The sequence below is a fragment of the Sinocyclocheilus anshuiensis genome, unplaced genomic scaffold, assembly GCF_001515605.1.
Source record: "Sinocyclocheilus anshuiensis isolate Anshui unplaced genomic scaffold, SAMN03320099.WGS_v1.1 scaffold51, whole genome shotgun sequence".
Lineage (NCBI taxonomy): Eukaryota > Metazoa > Chordata > Actinopteri > Cypriniformes > Cyprinidae > Sinocyclocheilus > Sinocyclocheilus anshuiensis.
This window is the reverse complement of record NW_015548296.1, coordinates 3991832-4017740: the sequence shown is the minus strand read 5'-3', so window position 1 is coordinate 4017740 and position 25909 is coordinate 3991832. Positions and strand designations below refer to the sequence as shown.

Below are 25909 nucleotides of genomic sequence, written 5' to 3'. Positions count from 1 at the left end.
TTAACTACGACTATTGCCTCAGTAAACTCCTAATTTGCTGCTTATTAATAGTTAGTATAAGGTAGTTGTTAAGTTCAGGTATTGGGTAGGATTAGGGATGTATATGGTCATGCAGAATATGTGCTTTATAAGTAGGCCTACTACTAACCAGCTAATATGTTAAAGGGATAGTTCACCCAAAAATGAAAATTCTGTCATCATTTACTCACCCTCATGTCGTTTCAAACCTGTATGAGTTGCTTTCTTATGTTGAACACAAAAGAAGATATTTTGAAGATTGCTGGTAATCAAACAGTTGGTGGTTGCCATTGACTTCCATAGTATTTTTTTTCTTACTTACTACTTCTGTACTTACTTATTGTCATCCATCATCTTGAGTGTGAGTGTGGGCGTAATTCAAATCCGCAAATAGCTGCCCCATAATTCTGCCTGCGAAGATTGTATACAGTATTTCAGGCATTCTGTCAATTAATCAAATCTGCCCATTTACCAGCTTTACCGAGACTTGTTATTTCTGTTATTTGCTAGCTTACGGCATTGACGAATCTCTTTCATCTCTCAAATTTCATTTCCTGGCATGTCATATTATTACACAAACTCATATCTCTGAGCTGAGAGTTTATTTAGGGGCCTGATGATATGGCCATGCTGCTTTTACAGATAACAAAAGTTGTTTTTTTTTTCTGGTATTTTTAGACATGAAATGCTAATATCACTCCTTGCCGACGAGAATACCTGGTTTGTTGTACTTTGAGGCAGATAAAAAGCCTTCAAGGATCATTTTTCCATTTTAACAATAAGTGTTTATTCCCTGATGATATTCGTGCATCTGTAACTAATCCTGCCCAAACATTTACACTGTAATTGGAAAATCAAATGCTATCTGTAGTGTCAGCAAAGTCAATTTGAACTTTTCAGTCTGGCTTCTCATTCGTGACTGCCGCTGTTATTTCTCTGTGAGAGGCTAATCAGAAGCATCTTATTAATATGCATCAAAGAGTCGTGGCGTAATTTTTGTAATTAGGCCAGAGGAGAAGTGTTTATGCTTAGGAGTTTTTTTCTCTCTCTCTCTTCTATGCAGCACAGTTCTTCTTGCATTGCTTCTCTCATTTCACTGTACAGCTGCTCTTCAATCCTTACCTGCACACATGTAAATCTTGACTGCCACCTCGGGTTAGAGCTGAAAGAGTTGAGCTGTGTTAAGACAAGGTGACATTGTGATGGTTTGATAGGGAGGATCTTTTATTTGATCAAAGTTTTTATACTGATAGTATTAATATCCCTCTCTCTCTTGTATGTTTGTTGGGCTAATTTGATTATGGTTTCAGACAGCAATAAGAGTGGACTATTCTCAGCTTCATTTAACTTATTTTGGCATTGTTGACAAATTTTGCCAGAAATTTTCCTTTTTTATTTTTTATTGTGCATTCAAAACAGCCCCTGAACTGAAATAATAGCTACTAACATCCAAATTAAAATAAAACACTACTGTAAATGGATCAAAAGTGACAGTAAAGCCATTTATAATGTCACAAAATAATTTCAAATAAATGCTTTTTAAAATGTTCTATTCATCAGAGAATCCTGAAATAAAGGTGCCATGGTTTTCCACAGACATATTAAGCGGCACAACTGTTTGCTAACATTGATAATAATAAGAAATGTTTTAATGCATCAAATCAACATATTAGAATGATTTCTGAAGGATCATGTGACACTGAAGACTGGAGTAATGATGCTGAAAATTCAGCTTTGTATCAGTACAATTTAAAATAGAAAACATTTTAAAATGTAATAATATTTCACAATATTGCTGTTTATACTGTAGTTTTAATCAAATCATAGTTCATCATTATTGTCAAAATACACAAAACCAAATGAATAATAGGTTAGATCAATCATAGGAAAATTCTGTTATTTTTTTTATCTGATGAACTGTCCCTTGTTTTCATTTATAGTTATGTGGTCAACATCATGTATCATTTATGTACATGTGTTCATCCAGTGCACAAATCAGCTTCCCTGTTACCACAGATGATGTGAATTATGCATACAAGAAATACATTCATTAATTCTGTTCTGTTATATTAAACATTTGAACACATGTTGTCTCTCCACAGATTTTTTAACAATTGCTACAATACTGGGGACCGGGATCCTGGGTATGTAAAATCTTAGTGTGCAATTAAAAATATACCAAATAGCATTATGCTGATTTATCTCATTTAGTCCTTGTTATTTTTTGCACAGCATATAAGACAGATGTTCACTGATCCACAGCAGTTCAGAAAAGACTGCAGAAGATCTTATTTTCTTTAATTAACTATTGGAATGGAAAAGGAAGGAATAAAATCCATGCATGCGAACATTAGCAGGCAAAATGGAGTTAAACATAATTTCTCAATGGGTTTTCAGCAAGACTATATTCTGTTTTGTTAATGATATACCCAGGCTTTATGGTCTGAACAGTAGCAGGTATATATTTATAAGACACCGCAATTACATGGAGCATTGAATTTAACTGTTCTGTTTCAGTGAGATTTAATAGTTGTTAAAAAAATACATTTCTCTTTTGATTTCCTCCTATCTGAGTTAAATCATTTTAAAGTGTTCTTCTAGCCATAATAAAATTACCACCATCAAATGATTCAGTCTAGAGATAATATCTGATATGAGTGGCTGAATATGTGAATATGTTTGCTTTAATATAAGGCCATGCAGATATATTCAGAATACATCAGATTCTGTCGTGACATAATCATCAGATAAGGTTTTTTTTTTTTTTTTTTTTTTTTTTTGTAGGACTGCCTGTAACTATCGCTTGGGCAGGTCTGGTGCCTTTCTTGATATCCTTCCTTGTAGGCTTTCTAGTGCAGGTAAGATGTTTTTCTTTTTCTTTTTTTTCGTTGTTGTATTTATTCTGATATTGTTTTGGATTCTTAGCTCCGTTTCAAACGACTTTAACGTTTCAAAACTGACATGGTTTTTCAAAACCGCTGCTTCTTTTGGTAATTATGAGGTGGCTTCTTTTTCTATTCATATTTTCATCTTCTTCTTTTATTGAACCATTTTCTGACATTTGATGGAGTTGATTTTGACTTCACAGTATCTACAGTTCTAAAGCAGATCTTGCGTTTTGATAATAACATGACATTGCGACTGACATTTGTCTTGTTTGACATTTAAGAGAGACTTATTGTAAAAAAATGTCTGAATCTTCAAGCTTTGAAAAACTTACTTATGCTGCTGTCTTTGATTCTTTTCCAAATTCAGTTCCTCTTTTAGAACTTTTGTGCTATTGCAGCACAAAAAAATTAGGTAGCATTTTTATTTTAAAGGGGTCATATGATGCTCTTTTAAAGATCATTATTTTGTGTATTTGGTGTAACAGAATATGTTGACATGCTTTAATGTTCAAAAAACACATTATTTTTCAAATACTGTACAGAAACGGTCGTTCATAAAATGCATTGCTGTTCTGTTGTAAGTAATCTTAAAGATTCCTAAATGCATCTACTTTCGGAAGGCCAAATAAAGTGCTTTTGCTTTCGCCCAGAAACACACAGCGTCTCCCTGACATGGCTGCATCAACACTAACTGCGGTTCCTGAAACCACGCCTTCTTTCTTTGCGTGCACATTTGGGCAGCATTATGCAAATATTTCCACATAGTGAGGTAGATATGTGGGGGCGTGTTAGAACGAGCCGTTTTAGGGGGGCGTGGCAGAATCTTAACTTTGATAAAGTATATCTCTTTGGTTTTGAGACTTTAGTCTTTGCAACTTCAGGGATCTTATCTATGCACAATCAGCTTGTAACACTCCAAAGAGAAAGGAAAATTTGAAATCGCATCATATGACCCCTTTAACAACAAAATCTTCAACAATTTACTCTGACCGCAAACCATCAGCCACAGAACTCGACAGGATGTCCAGCAGACTTCCACAGATTAAAAAATAAATAAAAATCATAAAAACCTACACAAATGCATATAAATTTAAATGAAACAGTCAGCTTTTAAGAGCACACCGGCATCTTGATGGTCTTTAAACTGCCATTTTTTTTCAAACGAACATATTTTCTGGATTTCTTGCAAAATTAGAAAACATTGTGTCTGCAATAACTTATTTAGAATAAATGTTGATTCATTCTCTTTTAGGCTCTGCTCATTTACCTGTTTGTAGATTTGCTTCAACGATGCCGTTTAGCCCAACTTGAGGCACTGAAGGTAAACAAATTACACTACCGTTCAAAGGTTTGGGTACAGTAACATTTTATTTTTCTATCACAGGAATACATTTTATTTTACAATATATTAACAAAGAAAACCGTTATTTTGAATTGTAATAATATTTTTTAAAATTACTGTTTTACTGTATTTTGATCATTAATGGAAAATAAATGCAGTGAGCGTATGAGACTTCCAAAAATATATTTTAAAAAAATCTCTCCCAACCCCTGAACAAAATTATAAAAGTGTAATTGCATTCACAAATGAGGCAAATGCACAATAGCTAGTTTAGTAGTAGAATGATAATGTCAAATCAGTTAATTGTGTTGATGAAGATGATGTATTCTGGTGTCCTGTGCCAGACTGCAGAAACTGAGAGGATCTTAATGGAAGAAGTCGGTTCTGCAGAACCTCCGACACAAAATGCAGAAGAGGAAGAAGATGGGGAGGAAGTGGAAGAGGCAGGTATGACACATTATAAAAAGTTACTGAATGAAGCATCTGACTCTATGACTCTATTTATTTATGGTTTGTTTTCATTTTATGTTATTTTAATATTTTTTTCTTTTACATTTTTTTCCTAAATATGCCGGTTAATCAAATGTTTGAAGAAGATTATTGACTGAAAAGTTTCTAATGAAGATTTGCATGCTTTGCCAGTTCATAGGGTTTTGCTAGTCTTTTCATTTTCAGTGTAAGTGAAATGAGAAGAATATTTTAGGATCTAATATCCTGCAATGCAGCTTTGACTCCTAAGTCTTTGGAATACTTATTATCCACAAGAGATATGATCCTCAAAGCCAATATTTTTTTATATGAAATACACTGTTAAAAAAAGTGCTATCATAATTTGTTTTGTTTTTTTAACTAAATGTCTTGACTGAATTTACAAGGGTAACAATCAGCTAACGGATCATTTTGAGTATTGTACCAAACACACAAACAGAGGTTACTAAATGTGACAAGAAATTCAGCAACATTATGAATAGAATGGAATAGAAATGGTTAAACAAGGCAACTATAATTTTTCATGCCCCATGCTAGGAAGAGGGAAAATGGAACCACAGAACCATGCTTGCTCGATAGTAAGTACATCAAATGCTGTTTTATTTGTTGATTTTATTTTTAGAATTATTACATGGTCTACTCGTATTTAGATAACCTTAAAGTTTTTAATAAAGACTTGATCCTTGGATTTATATATCTCTGTGATTTCCCATCTCTGTAGGTATTACTTTACCATTGTTGTTTAGAGGCCAAGGCTCAGTGGTAAATTTGGCGCTGGCACTCATTTAAAGTAAACATATTTGTATTTGCCTTCATTCTTGCTGTTTTCCCCGCTGTTTAACTGGTTAGATGGGAGGTGGTAGGCCACGTAAATCAGTAGGAAGTATAGCAGGAAACAGATGGCAGCTGTATTGTTTCTTTGCTAAAAGGACTACAGGGACTGTTAACGGAACCAGATCGGAGAGTAACGCAGAGGCTACGCTGAAACGCTTTAGTATTAGCGCTAACTAATCAGGGCTCATCTTGGCCCACGCAACAGAGACATTAAGTATTTTTGACATGAGATGGAGGGAATAGACAGCTAATGAAGATGAATGAGGCAAAGAGAGGGGGCCGCACTGTCAGCGGGGATGATGGGCGAGAAAAGAAGCCTTCCTGTGAACGTCAGTGGGAATCACAGCCATCTGACACAGACACACAAATTGAAGGCTCATCTCCAAGTCACTGACCCACATGGTACTGAAGTAAAAAACGGTAACTTACTGTAAATATCCTGAACTTGGTTTAAGCTGCGTATGCTCATTATTATCAAGTTTTATACAACAGTTCTTTCTGGTCCTTAAATCTGATTGGCTGAGAGCAGTGCAATATTCTAGTGATAACAGAGCTATAACTGTTTCACCATTTGTATCTCTCCGTTTGCGGTATTTCTCACAGCGAGTGTCATGGCGGATGCCCAGACCACTATAATTTTATAAATAATAGTTTTTGTGTAACAAAATGTAGTTTTAAGAGTTTTTTAGGTGAGAATGTACTTGTTTAGACTTAAAATGATCAGTTTATTAATAAAGATAACGTCTATTTGAAAATTTGCTTCAGCGTTTTCGGAGATATAAGCTCCAGGGCGTCAGCGGATGTTCAGCGCTCATGAACCCGCTGAGGTAAAGCAGCCTTACCTCGGCCAGATCTTCTGGAATTTGCCACTGGCTCTGATGTCTCTATAGTGGTTAAACATGAGATATAATTTGTTTTGGGTAAATCTAATGGGCAGTCTTTGGTCTCATTAATCTATTATTTGTTCCAGAGCAAATAGTTTTGGTTGAGGGCAAAATCTCATCACGTTGCATTTTATATCATTTTAATGCTGTATATCAGAGCGCTGCCTTTGTACTTTTGACTGAATTGCCTAGCAACTTTTATGATGGCTGTTGTTGTTTAATAAATATTATTATTCAATAATAATATTTTATATAAATAATAGAAGTATTTAATAATAGTATTTAGTATTGGGAAACTGTGTGTGTTTGTGATGGTGATTAGTTACTTTATTCTGCCATTAGATGGTGACAAGAGACTTGATTAGTGAGTCAACATTAAAGACTTTTATATTGAAAGAGACTGAAGCAGAGTTGTAAACAAGGAAGTTATTTTTGCTTTCAACAACAGCTTGTAAGATGCAACCAACAAATGCACTGAGCAGCACTGTCATTGTAAATCGCCCTTATGAAAGGACAGTACGACAAAGAGCCTATCGCTTTCCTCAGTGGATATTCAAACTATTTATGCTGAATATGAGATTGAGTTGAAGAATGAATGCTGTATCAGATGAAGGTAATCACACTCGCTTAGTCTATCTCTCTCTCATAATACAATGCATAAAACAGTGAGCTTTTAATAATTACACCGTAAATAATTAAAGTCTACTGTGTTTCACAGTCAACATATGACTTTTTGGCTAGGGGTAAAGCAAGGAAAAGTACACGTTTAGATGAACAAGGCGATATAATGGAATGCACTCGTGGAGGTAGGAAAAGTTATCTATCTGTCTGTGTCTGTCTGTCTGTCTGTCTGTGCGTGCGTTTGTGTGTGTGTGTGTGTGTGTGTGTGTGTGTGTGTGTGTGTGTGTGTGTGTGTGTGTGCGTAAAATATAACATATAGTATAACATTGCAGTTGTATCACATGATATCAACTTTATCATGTGTTGGTATCGTCTAAATTGTCTATCATCATGGTAGAAGTTGCCTAAAATCTTCATAAGTCACTTTTTAGAATCTGCTGATGAAACTAGCAGGAGTATTAATAATCATTTTAAAATTAAGAGATTATTAAATAAAATGTAACCTGACAATGCAACCTACTAAATTTAAGCAGTAATTCTTTATTTAAAAAGGTACATTTGTGTTTATAGTGTATGATAAATGATAAATGCTGTAGAACAATCAAGAATTAATAAAAACTGTTGTAAACCATATTAAATTAAAACTTTTTAGAAGCTTCTCAAGCCATTTAATGTTTTGTCTGTATTCTTAAATTAAGTATTGCATTAAATTGAATGCAACTGCATGTGTGAGAATAGTTTTTACAAATAATTTACAGAGAAGTTTGTTCGCTTATGTTTCATTAACGTGGCTCATGGTTTGTAAAGTTGAAACACAGCTAAACATTGCCTATCCTATGCAGTGAATGGGTGCCGTGCAGATAATGGCTTTACTGCACACCCACTGTTCATTTGCACCCCTGTAAAATTAGAAACAACAATGCATTCTTTGTGGGAAAAGTTTGACTTTGCATACTGCAATATTCCTTTCCATCTTTTTGCACTGTTAACTCATAGTTAAATGCTTTGTCTGTGATATCTTCCAAACAGCCTTTTGCTTCGAGGTGATTAAAATTCCCTTTAGACTTCTTGAGGTTTTCTTTAAAGAGAAGCAGACCTCGATTATAGCACTTCATTTGTTTGTGCTGAACCGCTTTCAAATCAGCAGTTAAATAGAGTTTGACGCAGTGTGCGAAATTAACTGGAGGAATACCATTTAAAATGAATTGGTTGCTTGGAATATTTCTCACTATGCTTAATGAATGACTTCAAATATAAGGCAGTCAGCGTTCCATGAAGGAAATCTTTTAGGAAAGATAAGCATTTTACACAAGTCAGCGAGACTGTGCCAATTTGTTGTGTACTTTATTCAAAATGCAGACAGCTGAATCAACAGAAACACTTTGCTTCTTTATTTCACTCTATAAGTCTGAACCTAGCAGTGCTTCTTCATTGGTGGGTCACAGGTTTGTTCAGCAGGGAAAAAATGATGATAAATGCAAATAATAAAACACAGCTGACCTGTGCATATTAGATATGTTCAAGTCTTTTGTTGTTGATGTCAAAAGTATTTTGACAGAAATACGTAAGTCATTTGTCAATAGGATTAATTCAAATGCGATATTTGGCCCAGGGATTGTCCCATGTGTTAATCTGGTAAAGCACACCATTTATGTATTTACAAAATAAATAATATTCCATTGACATGTCAATAATTTTGCTTTTTTACCCTGTGCATCATATTAATATTTTTTATGTTTTATAAAAGTATTGTTTATTGAATTGAACAAAGTAAAACTTTTAAAGCAGTGCATTTTCTTGTAAAAATTTCTTCAAAAATAATAATAATAATATTTTTTTATATACACTGCCATTCAAAAGTCTAGGATCAGTAAGGTTTTTAATGTTCTGTAAAAATACAGAAAAAAACTAATATTGTAAAATATTATTGCAATTTCTAGTATTGGTTTTCTATTTTAATATACTTTAAAATATCATTTATTTCTATGATGCAGCTCTGAAATTTTGTCAGCCATTACTCCAGTTTTCAGTGTCACATGATCCTTCAGAAATCATTCTAATATGCTGATTATTATCAATGTTGAAACTGTTGTGCTGCTTAATTTTTTATTTTTTTTGGAACCTGTAATACTTTTTTCTTTGATTCTTTGATTAAAAAAGTAAAAAAAAAAAAAATTTAAAAAAAGAACAGCATTTATTAAAAATAAAGTATAAATAAATAAATAAATAAAAACTGTTATTTTAAATTGCAATAATAGTTAACAAAATTAAATGTTTTCTGTATTTTTGATCAAATAGATAAAGCCTTGAGCATAAGGAAAATAAAAATATATATATATATATATATGTGTGTGTGTGTGTGAACAGAAACAATTTTCATTGTGAAATTGCTTATAAATTTCACAATTTAATTACGAAGAAACAACAGATAACATATTGAATTGAATGAAGCAGAATGTTTTACTTTTTGCTACTCAGTATGTAAGAAGAAGTTTACATCTGTCATTTGGTGTTAGATTGTCAGATACTGGTAAGGTCTGGCAAGTCAGAGTGAGTTTTTAGAGAGAAAGACTTGCTCATATCCCAGCAAATCCCCCATAGGCCCACACTGAGCCCAGCGGTATATTCTTTTATCACACGATCAAGGTGCCTTTCATGGTCATCTGTGCTATTATACTCATAAAATGCTTGAAATTAATAACCTATCTGTGTTAATGCACTTTTAAATAAAGCATTAATGCTAAAGATTTGCTTTATTACTGCAGGCTGGGCGTGCAGAGCACTATTTTCTCCTAGAGCCCTGCTTAATTTATATGCCATTTTTTTTTTTACTGTTTGCATCACTCCGCTTGAATTTGTCTGTGGGTTCAAGGCAGATTTGTCTCTTTTGAGGTTACATCATTACGCCAGTACGCAAGAAGTGACAATGACGAGTGAGAATCCTTCACTTAGCTGATTCATTCAAAAACAGTGAATCAAAAAATTCAAAATTGGTGATTCTGTGGTGGCTTTTTTTGGAGATATTTTCAAGAATAGCAAAAATATATATAACTGGCTTTATATATCTAAAATGTAAGTTACTTTTTTTTTATTGAACTTTTGTCTGCCATATCAATAGTTTGTAGGAGTTGTATAGTTTTTAGATATTCTTATCATAAATGCTTGAAATTAATAACCTATCTGTGTTAATGCACTTTTAAATAAAGCATTAATGCTAAAGATTTGCTTTATTACTGCAGGCTGGGCGTGCAGAGCACTATTTTCTCCTAGAGCCCTGCTTAATTTATATGCCAGGTTGACAGTGTCATCAGATAGGTTTTGCAATGCCCTAGCATTCTATGATTCAATTAGGCTTTCATGCTTGGGCTGCACGGTTGGCTCGCTGGCGTTTGATAAGAAGCCCATTAAAAAGATAGATGTCTCTGAGCATAGAAATGCACTGTAAATGATTCCCCATCGCTATCTGCTTAGTGCTGAATATGAGACTGTGTGTTCCAGAAAACACGATAGAGAGCCAATAGGCATTCATCATGGAGGAAATTTAACAGTAACATTTCAGACAATTTTCTGCATGCCCTGCCAGACATACAGGGTTAGTTTGGTGTGATCAGCTGTGCGACTGGCTTTCATTTTTGCAAATTGGATTGATCTTCAGTAGCATAAATGAGGTGATGTGGATCAGATTTAAAAAGAAAACATGAAAATAGTAGCTTAGAATTCCACAACACAATTTCATCATGAAATCTCAATGCTAGTCTATATTAATTTGTTATACTGTACCTGCAAGTAATCTTAATATTATCATATTAGATATCTGCATTGAGCAAATTAAAATATATTACCTGTTGATCCTCTGCAGTGAAGAGTCCAAACAGCTGATAAAAATAAAAATAAAAAATCACAATAATCCTGCATGTTTGTAAGAAACAAATACACCATTAAGATGTTTTTTAACATTAAACCATCACTGATTGGCTGTCAATATTTGTCCATAATTCATAATAACTCTTCCTTCAAATAAAACATTTTCATTCAGTTTATATGAGTGGTTTACATACATGACTGTGAATCATTTGGGTAATCTCATATTTAAACACTTCTCACTTTTTTCTTCCACTTTTTTGTTTCTTATTGATTGGCACACCACCACTAAGGTCTCATTGTTATGTTGGCTGCTTTGTGAGCATTGCTTTTTCTCATACATAACAGTCTGCAAAAGAATGTTGGGCTTTTTTATCTTCATACAAAGGTGTACAAGGTCTTGCTTTTTATCGCAATGTTGCTTGGTTACCTTTTGGCTATCAATGTTGTCATGAATTGGTTTTATTATTGCATTGATCCTGCCTTGTATGCTTAAATGGCTCAACAACTGTGATGGATTCTAAGCAATAGTAAACTGTAGCTGGTTTGAAAGAGTGCTCAGCAAAGACTAAAGACACAGGGCCTGGCTACACTTGTGTGCTGACAAACAGACTGTGTTCAAAAGCTAAATGTAGTGGTAATTTGTTTGAGCACTCCCACTGGTCTCTTTATTGCAGTCGCCACTCATTTCATCCACGCATCAGCTAGTACGCAGTAGAGCTGGGTCATATAGTTAATATTCACAGCATATTTACAGTGATTTTGCTGATAAATATAAAATATCATAGTAATTTCAGTGTGCCATTGTTTTTGCAAATACATTATTGTCTTGAGAGAATGACAAATACTTTATCTTTAAAGTTCAGTTAGTTTAAACTCTCTTTAGTTATTTATTTAAAATGTATTTTGTTTATATATATTAAAACATTAAATTTACTATATTATATGACTGGTTTATATACATGATCATATCAAATGTATTTATTTAAATAGTTTACATTTTGCTTTTCTAAAACCTATTAAAATTATAGGACAAATCTATATATTTTAAAGATTTTAAATAATAAAAAAAAAAATAGATTTTATGTTTTTATATTGCAGCACTGGTTCATCAGCAGCCACTTTTTCTATGTCCATTTTAACTGCTAAGATGTCTGCTTTAAATGCATCTTACAGAAACAGCCGTTTAGTCCACAGTGCTATTTATGGTCATATGATCCTGACCACTGGACCTTTTGGAAAAGCTCCCTCTAAGAATCTCTTTACGGAAAAGCCACCTAGACAAGGAGAGCTTTGCTGATGATCTGTAAGATTTGTCACACAGTGTTATATTCCACAGAAAGCATCAACAACTCTGAAGTATATCAAGTTACAAAGCTCTTTTGTTTTGCCAGACTAACTTTTTTCTCTCTCCCACTCTTTCTCTCACTTTTCCTATCACAGTCTTTCCCTTAAGACTTGTTGTCATCCTACATTTTCAGGGATAGACATGATGACAACTGTTTTGAAATATTCATGTTTCTTTTTGGTGTGACTTGCATGTTACTCTTTCCATCTTGTACAAGTAGGTTTTTGAGAAGGGAAATATTGTTAGGTCTTGCTCCAAGTTTACAGCAGGACATTGATTCAGTATGTTGGGCTAATTTGTGTGAAGAACTTGCATTTTTAACTTGAAAACATAATTACATTCCAGATTTGATTGATGGACAGTAAATAGACGTTGGGGGCGGCATTTGGATGCTAGATGCCTGTCTGAGCAAGCTTTGAAATGGTTTGACAAATTTTCTTTCCTGTGTTGACGTATTTCCAGTTGAAACAGGACATTGGAACATATCGAAGGCTTTGTTCTTGTCTTTTAATAGCCAAAAGCCTAGTTTACATCATAACCCAGTTCGCTCATGCTGGTAGACACTGTATCTACACCATCTGGTCACAAAAAGTGCCTTTCTCCACTGACAGCCATTGAAAAGTAGCTATGCATTCTGACAAAATGCATTTTTGTAAGAAAAAAAAAGTGTAAAATGGTCTTTTGTTTTCCCTTGTCTGCTGACATTCACAGCTCAGGATATGCTAGTGAAGAATCTCAGATGGATTTTGGTTCGTTTTCTTGAAAGATAAAAGCTGCAAATATTACATTATTTAGCCCAGAAAAAAATAAATAAATAAAATGTAAGTTACTTTTTTTTTATTGAACTTTTGTCTGCCATATCAATAGTTTGTAGGAGTTGTATAGTTTTTAGATATTCTTATCATATATTTGGGCTTAGCACATACAGTGTGTGTGTGTGTGTGTGTGTGTGTTTGTGTGACCCTGTGCTGGAAAAATTAGTCGGAATGCACACGGCTACTTACGAGCTACAGGCAAAACAAATGAAAAATGTTTTCACAAAAATTTATTTGTTAAGCTCTCGTATAGCGATCCTAATGCTCCACATAGTAATTAAACAACTAAAATGATCTTTGTTTGTATGTTTTCTGAAAGGTCTTCCTTCTTTGCTTTAAAAACTTGCCCTTGTCCATCGGAAAGCAAAGCACTTGCATCTGACATTTTGGTTTCGGTTTTGAAAGGAACATGCAGGAATGAGAATAGAGACTAAAGTGTGGCACTCGATTGATGTTAATAGAGTTCTTAAGAGCAATAAGCCAAGAAGGCGTACAGGTATAACTCAGTCTGTTTTATTTTTGTCCGATTCCAACAAATCATGCATCATTTAAATTTTTATTTTTTTTTTATTTTTTATAGAGAATGTGAAAACAACAATAATACATATACCCTAGTAAAAAGTAATATATTTAAAATACATTTATTATGTATAGTTCAAATCCATTTGCATATTTACTGACATATCCCTCTAGACTTACTGATATAAAAATTATATTCAACTTCATTGGGATTACTGCCTGTGCACAATGCACATTTCTTAATATTAAGCCTAAAATGTGTTTTAATGATGAGGATTGTACGATCTTTGAATAATATAGGTCTTTAAATGCAAGGTATTTCAAATATACCTAAAGTATACTTGCAATATCTCTTAATATTTTCTGTATATCTTTAGTTGGACTTCAGCACTACTTCTGCATAAAGTGCCTTAAGTACATAATTAGTTGTTCCAATTTAGCAGACTTTAAATAAACCAGTTTAGTATAACAAAAATACAATTGCAAGGTATTTTTATTAACCACATAAATATGTAAATGTATTTGTAGTATACTTAGCATCATGAAATAGATGTATTTCAAATACATTGTAGTATATTTATTTTTCACTAGGGTGTGTGTGTATATATTGTTTTGCTTGAAAACTTTGCCATTTTGTTTTATTTTGCTCAATTTTGCTCATTTTGCTTATCTTGCTTTATTTTGTTAAAAACTTGGTTTAATATTTAATGCCAAAGCATTCAGTCATTTTCAGAGCAATAGTTCACCTCAAAATGAAAATGCTATCAACTTTCACTCACCTTGAATCTGAATGTAAACTTAATATGATTTAATAAATTCATAAAAAGTATGACATTTCATTTGCAGAACACAAACATTTTTGAATAATGCCTCAGCTGATTTTATGCAATAAATTTACAGGGGTCCAAAATTGTCATGCTCCAAAGACATAATTGCTATAGGCAGTGTAAAACTCCTGAACAGAATGAAATGAAATTTAAGTCACTCTCAAATCATTCATCAACTCATGTAAACATCAGCCCAAATGAAATATGGTGACAAGTTAATCAAACCTCATTGGTGCTTTGGTGTTTAGCATTAAGTCACGTGCCACATAAGAACCAACATTGTTTCCAATCACATAGGTGTGGAATGACATGAAGGTAAATGTTAATTTTTGGGTGAACTGTCCCTTTAAGTGTGGCTAAACTGCTCAAACGCTTTTTGGGGCCTCTGCATCTCTTAAAAGTTTGTTTTGTGAACTTTTAGGAGTGTCTAGCATATAGATGGCCTAAGAGTTAACAGCCATAAAACTCCAGTTTTGATTTCATGGTGCACAGTTGCTTTGAGAAATGGCATATTAAGGTGTTTGTGTGGAGGCTGACCAAGTGCAGCACGTCTCTAATTGTTATCTAACAGTAGGTGGACATCTGACTGAGCTGGCGGCAGTGGAGACTGTCATTGTGATGCACATTCACCCTCCTAAATTCACCTCCGGCATAATGATGTTTCTGTGCTGATCTCTCTCTCTCTCTCTCTCTCTCTCTCTCTCTCACACACACACACACACACACACACACACACACACACTCAGAGCCACAACGTATCTATGACAGGTGTTGAGCTCTAGCAGCTCTCGATCCTAATTACTTGGCCGGCCCTTTCTGCAAGCAGATGGGTCCCTCTCAGAAATTAATGTTCTAGCCGGCTACTCTCCACAGCCCATTCCCTTGTCATTTGTGCCGTACAGGTACAGTAGTCTTAACTTAATGTAAAAAAATCCAATCAGATTGCGTGCCAAAGCATCATTAGGGAGATTGGTGGCTGACTGACATAAACGATTTGGAAAGTGATTTGTCATCCTAATGAAAAGTAGAAACTCGGCGATACTTTTGAGCGCTCTGTTTTTCAGACGGAGTTAGAAACGCATCCAGATTAATGTTTTCTGCACCATGTATTTTTTTAATTCACATCTATTTCTGACTAAATATAATAATATTGATGGCGCTTGTGTCAACAGAATTATATGTAACATCTGTTATGGGTCTGTGTTTATTTTTCCCTCGGGAGATCAGCACAGACAGGTGAATGTGAAGTAATACTGAGCACAGCACCATTTATTACTTTCAGAACAATGGTGTCTTTTTCTTGTTGTATTTCCATCAGTCTCCTCTTAAGTAGAAATTCTGGAGTTTTATATATATATATATATATAGAGAGAGAGAGAGAGAGAGAGAGAGAGAGAGAGGAGGGATATTTAAGAAACTATGTAATATTTAAATTAGGATTAATTTAGACTATTCCTACATAGTCATTTTTATAATAGCACTTTTGTAAATAAAAACACAGTTAAACAATATCATAAACAACAAGACTTCAGTTGACAATGGTACATGTTTAACCAAAAAGTTGAATTGTGTTGTTGGGACCAGGCTATTCTTAATAATTTTCAGTGTTTTTTTTTAAGTTATTTGTTTAATATTTTGCTGTTTTACATTTTAAACTACTGTTCAAAATTTTGGGGTCAGTAAGATTATTTTATTGTTTTTAGAAAGAAGTCTCTTATGCTCACCAAGACTGCATTTATTTGATCAAAAATACAATAAAAAACAATAATACTGTTTAATATAATTGCAATTTAAAATAACTATTTATTTACTAAAATTGCTATTTATTTATTTATTACATATTTGGATGTATAACTATACATTCAGATTAGCAATTATATATTGATATTTATGAAAAAAATAGTCTGTGTTTATAATTGCATAATTGTTTATATTTGTTACGTACAGCTGTATTTTTATAATTATTTTATTTTGTATTTTAACTATTTATTTTAGAATGGTTAAATATATATTCAAATATTTATTTATTTATTGTTCTCCATACAAACGTTGAGAATATTCACGGTGGTAAAAGTGTGTTTTCCTCTTGTACTTGACATAAGCTGCTCTTGTTCTAGACAGCATGGAGACTCTCTTGTTTACCAGTGAAGAGAGTAGAGCTGCCTTAGAAAGAGAGTGATATATGCTAACCTGGGTGTGTGCAGCATAATGGGAGTGTGAGTGTTGCTGAAGGGTTTGGCTGGGAGTGTGTCTGCTCCTGCAGCCTGCTGTGTTGTGGACTGAAGAGGAGTGCAGTATGAATTATTCCTGCTGTTCCGAATTTGATTCCTCACTGCTGCAAACTTCTCTGATCTCTGGCCATATTCATTCACCTCTGTTTTCCCTCCTTTTCTTACATTTATCTCTCCACCGATTCATTATTTAGCGTGTGAAATTCGTACAGCGGCACTGTAAGTGGCATGGTATTGTGGCAGAACTTCACGTCGGGAGTGATGTGTGGCACCTCGGAGGGGTTGAAGGATGGTTCTGCTCATCTGTGGCAGACACCGTTCTGGCCACTGGGCAGCAAATGCTGTCAACTAATGACTGCTTCCTATGGGAAAAAAAGGGGTCTTCTTTAGGGGACGCTTATAGGGCCAAGTCAAATTTTCCTGTATTGTAACTGCTGACATATTTCATTCTAACTGAAGTTATACTTCTGTTTCCTCCATGGTTATGTCTCTGAGATGGATGGTGATAAAATGCTTCCCTGTGTGTTTTTCTCTGTAGATACGGGTCTTCTGCAAAGGGACGTCACAGCACGGAGGCAAGATGAGGACCTTCAGCCAAATCTGCACGTGCTGGGAGTTCTCTTCCTGGGCAAACACACCAGCCGTGCATTCGACTTTGTTCTGCTCTTTCAATTGTGAGTCTGATTCATTCAAAACATTTGAGGGCTAAAATGTCCTGCTGGCATAGCTGACCACAAGCATATGGTGTTGCTTTGGATGCTAGTCTCTGAATAGCGTGCTTATATCAAGGCTGCTTAACAAGTTTCACCAGAATTGAACCAAATTGTAACTGTTAACATAAAAGCATAGTTCACCCAAAACTGAAAATTTGCTGAAAATGTACTCACCCTCATGCCATCCAAGATGTAGCCAAGTTTGTTACTTCATTGGAACAGATTTGGAGAAATTTAGCATTACATCACTTGCTCACCAATGGATCCTCTGCAGTGAATGGGTGCCGTCAGAATGAGACTCCAAACAAAAACAAAAACATTAGAGTAATCCACATGACTCCAGTCCATCTTGTGAAGCGATTAGTTTGTATGAAACAAATCCTTCATTAAAGCATTCTAACACTATCACTTTTGGCCAAAATTCCAGTCCATAATCCATAATAACGCTTCATCTGGTGAAAAAGTCCATCCCCTGTCTACACATCGAAATACACACCAACATATTTGTTTAGAACTATTTCCGCTTGTAAACAGTGCTTGATCTGTGCATATGTCTTTTTTATTTAGATGAGACAATATTCTCGTTGGGAAAAGCAATATTATGGATAGAGGACTCGTATTTTAGCTGGAATCGACGGTTTGAAGTTTAAAATGTCTTGCAAGATTTGTTTTTTACAAACTTGCAATTTTGACATCAGAAGACATTCATTGATAGACTGCAGTCGTGTGCATTATTACTTGTGGATTATTGTGGTCTTTTTATCAGCTGTTTGGACTCTCATTCTGACGGCACCCATTCACTGCAGAGGATCCATTGGTGAGCAAGTGATGTAATGCTAAATTTCTCCGAATCGAGGATAAGTAGATTTTCAGTAAATTTTCATTTTTAGGTGAACTATTCCTTTAAAGATCATTTTTAACTGATTTAACCCATACAAATGTAGGTGTAAGGTGTAAATTAATGTATTTAGGCTGATTCAGTGATGCTAAATATTATTTATTTTTGTGTGTTTGTTTTAATAAAACCAGTTCATTTAGATTACCATTAGTTATCATTTTTTAGTTTGAGTTTTGAAAGTGAATAGCATGAGTATCCGCCAGCTAGAGCACCACCAAGCCCCCCATCCAGCCTGTTGCAAGCTTTAATAAAAGCAGTAAAACCACCTTTCACCCCTCAGCCCATAATTTGCACCCTTGATACTAAACTAAAATATCTTTTTCATTATGTGTTACATAGTTTCTGGCCTTTGGTATTTTGGGTATACAATCTAGCCCATCTCATTTAATTTTTTACCTTTCAACATTATTCCCAGTGATGCAAAGATGAGTCATGCGCTTTTGGACACCATCGGGCTGTATAGAGGAGAGAGCTTATAGCCTTGAAACACGAGACAGCATTCATAAATTTCACATAGAGCTTTGATACTAAGACTTGTAATTCGCCCTGAACTGTAAACTTATTGTACTTTTGTTGGGCTCTTAAATTTTGTTCTAACATGATGTTGGCATTGTGAGCTCACGTTAATGTTGAGCTGGCTCCGACTTTGAGGTATCATTAGCTCATAGAGAAGCTGCTAGTGTGAAAAGAAGCAGCATGTATTTCCTTAATTTAGCTTTAATTTATTTAGAAGCAGCATGTATTTCCTGTCCTCTTTATTAGCAAAAGCGTTGTTTAAGGGCCATACATATTCATGCATATTATATAAGGTTTTCTGAGATATATTCAAATATATGCACAAAATAATATAAATAATAAAAAAATACACATTTAAAAAAAAAATATATATCCAGAACAAATATTATGTATAAATAAATATTCCTCGCTTGTAATAGATGCACAAGATGCTGCAAAATGTGTTGATTTACAGAAAGGAAAAATGTAAACCATTCTTTATAAAATGTAAAATGCTTGTTCAGTCACAAGGGACATGTCTTCCTGAAATAGCATCAAAATTGTGTTCTTTTGACGTTATTACAATGCTTTGAACGTCATAAATCTGTTTTTCTCATTGCCTATTATCATTGGGGTTTTTTTATAGAGGCAATGATAGATGTTTCCATAAAAGGCTTGCAAACAACAACAGAAAACATAATAAAGCCCAATTGCGCTACAATTTTACAATATTTCCTTTTCTGGTCACTAAAATAAACTACCAGCAGGTGCCACGTGACATCAGCCATTCTCAGGTATTTGCATTTATTTCAGGATTCGCCATTAAAACAAGATTCTGTGAAGAACAGTCTCATAAACGTGTCACAAAAGCGCTTCGCTAAAATGTCACTGAACCCCTTCAATTAGACTGAGCAGAGCGTCTCGTTTAGTTTTTGATAAAAAAAAAAAAGGGTTAATGAAGTTACTGAGACGCAGTTAAGAGCTGCTCCTCTCCGCTGACGAGGTACAGACACAAACATCCTCACTGGATCAAAGCATTAAGTAGGTTTTAATCCATGTTATGCTCTCTAGACCGCCATAAAATGCAGTGTTATTTATGTGTGAAATGTCACTATTGCCCCGAACAACAGTTTTAACATTTCACCTCTGGAAAAATGGTGCAGAATAATGAAATAATGGTCAGCTGCTTTTTGTACTAGTCTCCGATATGGCTGCCCATCTGTTCGTCTTTAAATGGGCCATTATTAATTAGCCGATGTTAGAAATGTAGCCTTTCCCCAGTTATTTTTCATCTTTTAGCCCAATTTAAAGTTTTGGAGGGCTTTAAAGTAAGTTTTAACCAGCATAAATCAATTTCTTTGATAGATTTTCAAGCAAAATTGATTTGTTCTGCCCACGTTGACATTGTGACAGCTGTACCTGTGTCCTCTATGGATGATATTGCAAAACTAAATACAGAATCCAAAATGCATGAGTTTTGCTTGGATTTTTGCTGGGAAAATAAGAGTAGCAATGCACTAATGGCATCAGTGGTCATTACTGTGAAATGCCTTTGGCACTTAACAGTGAATCATTTGTTGCGCTGCTCTGCATACCCGGTCATGCAACTGAATGGAAAAGAGCTTGTTATCAGCATTTAGGCAGGTTTGGCTAACACACATCCAATCGATTCTCTGCTCATTGTGTTCAAGAGGCTTAGCACTCGATCAATGTGCCTCCATGACAGATTGCGTTCTCTAACCAGTCAAGGACCACAGATCCACACTGTGCTGTCCTGTATGATGGTGCAAGTCAAGGTTTCTCGTTCCCTCTTCTCCTATGTGTTTCCTTCTGTAGTTCTTTCATACTGGCACACAACCGCCTTTTGTACATTGACTGATTGACTGACTCACTCAGAGCTTCAACATTCAATGATACGTTTGTGCCAGATACTGAGAGATTCTGAAAAGTTATCATTTGTGATTTTTAAATTAGGAGAGGTTGCTTTAAAAAGACAATAAATAAATACAATTTTTAAAAAAGCTTGCCGTGATTCTAGTTTAAAAGGTCTCTTTAATTACTCTCTCCTCTTCATGAAAAAATTTACAATTTTTTGTATTTTGATTTTATGTATTTTGAAACGTTTTATATTTTATTCTAAATTCTAAACTCTATAATCAAATGCTTTGTTACTTTTGTATTTATGAGTACAATTTGTATTTTATTCATTTATTTATTGATTGATGACTACCATCATGTAATATATTTATTTATTTTAATGCAATGTATTTTTTTATTTATTGATTTAATGTTTGTTTCAAGATGTCATTACCAAACTAGTAATTATTTAATGCATTTTATTAATTTTTAATTTATTTATTTAGAAATTTGGCTTATTTTATAGGTTTTATCAACCAATTTGGCTGTCGTCTAACTTACTATTTTTGGTATTTTGGTTTTATATATTTTGAGACTTTTTAAAATTCTTCTTTATAATCATTTTTTTATGAGTAGAATTTTTTTCACTTCCATCATGCTATTTATTTATTGTTTGTTTGTAGCTGTCATAGTCATTATTTGAAATTTTTAATTTAAATAAATATACATTATTATTATTATTAGGGGCCAAGCACTGAAGGTGCTTAGGCACCTCTTGTATACGTTAGATTTCTTCTTCTTATTATTATTATTATTATTATTTAACAAAAATTTTATACGTTTTACCAGTTTCTTACTATGACTTTCTTAATAGCAAGCCCAAGGCTTATCCAACTTTTCTTCAAAACGGTGAAAAACTTAATTGCATCACACACAAAATCAAAAATCTGAACCATCACACATTATACCAAAATCCACTTTAAGGTTGATCTTTATTCCTGAACGTGTGAAATGTTTTAACATTGATGAAGTTTAAAAGTTTGAAGAAGTTTCATAACTTTCAGTAGTCAAAAGATTGAAAAAGATTAAACATCTGGCTTTGTCTATCTTTGAGTTGGCACAGTAAAGGTTCCTGTTTGATTCCTGTGACAGCTCCTCATGAATATGAAACTGTGTCATTATTGTAACGCGTGCTGATAATGAACTTTCTTTAACAGTGTGTCTATCGGGATCAGTTACGTCCTGGCGGGAAGTGAGGCCTACGCTGCACTTTTTCATACCAGGTGAGCTGCCTTACAGTGCAACCTTTAATGTAGCAGTTAAGATATTAAATGTTAAGAGCAGGTTTGCATTTAAACAAGAACCCGTTTCTGTTCAGCCAGATGAAATAAATGCATATGCTTCCTTTTCATGTATGCCTTCATCAAACATTAGGGCTTTAATTTATTTATTCAGTTAGCTCAAAGAAAGACACCTAGTCAATCATATTGTTCATTCTCTAGATGTTCAATTTTAACCCCAGATTTTCTGCTCTCTGCTTGTCAGTCAAATCATGGCCTCAGTGTGAGTAATGTTCAGAAATGCTGTTAGGGCTGGAAATTCTCTCATTAGATCGTGCCTGTGGGGTGTTTGATCTCCTAAAGCTTCTCTCGGCAAAAACACAAGCACATTTTTCTTCTCTGTGATGTATTGTGAGAGAACTAAATTAAACAACTTTTGATATCTGGAAGATTGTTGAATAACGGCTGTTTCATATCTATTTTGGCACCCAAATGACCAGGTTATGGTAACCAACATAGCATTGTGTACTTCTGGAGTTGTATTATTTTATGTAAATTAATTAGTGTTTGGATGTTCAATACTGTTTGGGGTCAGTACGATTTTTTTTGTTTTAAAAAGTCTCTTATGATCACCAAAGCTGTATTTATTTGATCGAAAATACAGTAAAAATAGCAATATTGTAAAATATTATTACAATTTAATATAAATGTTTTCTATTTTGATATGATTTAAAAGGTAATGTATTCATGTAATGGCAAAGCTGAATTTTCAGCATCATTACTCCCGTCTTCAGTGTCACATGATCCTTCAGAAATCATTCTAATATGCTGATTTGCTGCTCAATGTTGAAATAAATTCAACAGATTTTCTACTTAATAATTATGTGACACTTCTCATTTAAATGAGATCTTATGACAATTAAGATTGTAAAAAAACAAGCAGATATTAATCACCCAGCCTCGACAACCAGTTTATAATTTTCTCAAAGTAGTAACCCAGCAGTCACTGTATAGCGACTGCATTTTATTAAACCTAGCACCACATACGTGCTTCTGTTGAATGTGTTGAAATCTTCAGTCTTTTTACTATTTTAGTAGATACTAGTGTGGAGGGAATAAGAAAGTCTGAGTGAGAGGGGGGATATGCACTATAGCTGCACAACAGAGAGAGAGAGTTCTGTAGTTAATGAAATAAACTGTGTGTGAAATTTCATGTCATTTTGTTATTGTTGCATTAATACAGGTGACTTATTCACTGAGTGATGAAAAAGGTCTGAGAAACCTCACGCGCACATTAGTATTCCGTTTGAGAACAGGAAGTAAACATGAAAAATTGAATAAGCGGACGCGGGATCCTCTCCAAACGCAGCATACAGTGTCGTAATTCGAGTAAGGAATGGTCATAATTACAACGTGCTCAAGTTTAGCTGTTTTTCTTTTCAGTAAGCTTTATTTCTGATGCCTCTAACATTTTGTTTTGATGTAGTTTGTGAAAATAAAAACTGCATTTTCAATTTAAAAATTAATAAGGTTTGGAAAGATAAATCAAATTAGCTTAATCGAGTCTAAAACTTCCTCCAAAAGACCATTTATTAAGGCTAAGATGAAAAATAAACAGTTCATCCTTAAATAATTGAAGGTCAGATAATGGTCTCGAAAAATGATGATTGCGTTCAGTATGATAAAAGTTGAATTACGTTGTAAGTGGACCACAGGGAAAAATTATAAAATCAGGACACCTTTAAGAAAATAATGAGAATATCATTAATATTAATCATTGAAAAACTGTGCTGTAAACAAGTATTTATTGGATACAGACCATCTATCCTAGTCATACATTTTCCTTACAGAAATGATCCTTGGATCCAAGCCGCTGTTGCTGTATTCTTTGCCCTTGAGCTATTTGAACCTCTTAACCTGACGGTTTTTCATTTTAATTAAAACACAACACACTTTCAGAAAAAAACACCCACTTGAGACAAATTCAATAGCAAATAGGTTTATCATTCAGTGCTTTATGTGAGGAAGGAAATCAATCGATCTTATATATACTGTAGTTCTGAACCTAGTGCATTCAATTCCCACACACATAAATAATAAATCGCCATGTTTAAAGTTAAATTACCTTTTGGTGCTTTGAGAAAGATTATCATCAGGATAGAAATGTAGCTTTTACAGTCATTATGCTTTAGGTGAACTTTTGAAAGGACTCGTGGGACTCGAGTTTATACTGACAACAGAGATAAAGCTCAGTTTGATGAGTCCATTAGATGGTTCATGAAAATCCATGTTTTTTTATAAGTAAAACACAAAATGAAAAGGCTGTTCATACTCGCATATCAATACAGTTAAAGTAAATGGTGACCAGGGGCTGTGTCAAGCTCCAAAAACAACAAAAAAAAAAACTAAATCACTCTCTAGCAGTTCTCATTTGTGCTATATGAATAGTGCATATGCAAATTTAGTGCATTTTGATTGGTTCTCAAGTGTCTTATAACCAGCGACACTGTCAAGTCAAGTCACACACCATATCTGAATATGCAAACATGAATAAGATTCTAGATTTTTAGTGAATACGGACTTAGATTTCTGTATTTTCTGAAGACTTGGTCATTTAGACAAGTTTCATAATGCTTTATATTTTAAAAGATTGAAAGCCATTAGTCACCATTGGCTATCAGTGTATGGAAAAGAGCAGCTTGAACATTTTTTAAAATGTCTCCTTTTGTCATATAAGTTTTGAACAGCATGACAGTGGGGAAATGATGAGCTGTTTCATAGACCATACAGTATATGGTTGCATCAAACCAAATAAAATAGTTTTATAATAAATTATTAATATGCCAGACAGCTCTCACGTTTTTCTTTAGGGATATGGAGCAGATTTATTTTAGAGCATCAAAAGAAGTCTCATTGTGCAAAGAATCATAGTCTCGTTCTGTTTAGCTTTGGCTCATGATGTGGGGATGGTGGGGTGGGCGTCTCCAGCCTGCAGGGAGTGGGATGTCACAAACAAATGTGTGCTGTCGGTACTCCCATCTAGGACAGGATACTGTCAGTCTTTCATTCTTGCTTTCTTTCTGTATCATTCCTGTTTGTCGCTTTTTTCTTCCCTAAGCAGCTTTAAGACTCGTAGCATAGTAAGAAACCATTTCCACATCAGTGGAAAATCCACCCAAGTAAACGTGCTAATGAAGTTCTAAAAATGTCAGAAAAATGCAGAGATGAAGTTTATCGATTGGTCAGTTGATCCTCTTTTTGTGGTATTCAGAGAACTGTGGGCCGCAAAGGTAACAGACTGATGAAAATGGACTCAGTCAGTCAGAAAACGGTAAAAGCCTAGAATCTTAAATATCAGAGGGCAGTATCAATATGTCAGAAGCATTAGAAATGTATGTGCCGTTGTATACAATTTATTGATAGTTTTTTTTTTTTCTGTTGTGAATTCCTTTTGCGGCCCAAACTCAAGGCTACGACTCGTCAATAGTAAAATTACAAGTTGTGACTGAATCGTATCTCAGATTGTGTTTAGTTCTCTGAGTGGTTTTGTTTACCTCAGGTTGTAGAAATTAGATATGCGAATGCCTGAGAATTCAATAGACATCTGTGCTACTTTTGTATGATATTTCAGTGCTATTTCACACAATAATAGTGCTTTCAGTGCTTTATTTCAGACAAATAAACAGCACCAAGATTGTGTGCAACTTATTGATCAATTCCCTTCTATCATAAGAAAAAATACATTTATATATTATATTATATTATATTATATTATACATCCAGCCATTCTCCAAACTGCTTATACTGTGTGGTTGCAGTGATGCTGGAGTGTATTATATTATATTATATTATTATTATATTATATATAATAATTAATATATATATATATATATATAATTATATTATATAATCCGTCCAAAACAGCGCTAATATAAAGGAAACCAGGCTGATTACATCAGAGATTGCAGAGAGAACAGAGACTCGTGTTG

General features: G+C 34.1%; 1 protein-coding gene across 1 annotated transcript in view; it reads left to right on the top strand.

Moving 5' to 3' along the window:
• LOC107655988 (uncharacterized) overlaps positions 1-25909 on the top strand; it is a 94321-nt gene that overhangs the window by 1302 nt on the left and 67110 nt on the right. Inside the window, exons 2-7 of the mRNA XM_016443618.1 lie at positions 2121-2162; positions 2803-2876; positions 4159-4227; positions 4593-4695; positions 17216-17351; positions 21858-21923. Of these exons, the coding sequence (XP_016299104.1) occupies positions 2121-2162; positions 2803-2876; positions 4159-4227; positions 4593-4695; positions 17216-17351; positions 21858-21923 (490 nt within the window). The remainder of the gene's footprint in view (positions 1-2120; positions 2163-2802; positions 2877-4158; positions 4228-4592; positions 4696-17215; positions 17352-21857; positions 21924-25909) is intronic.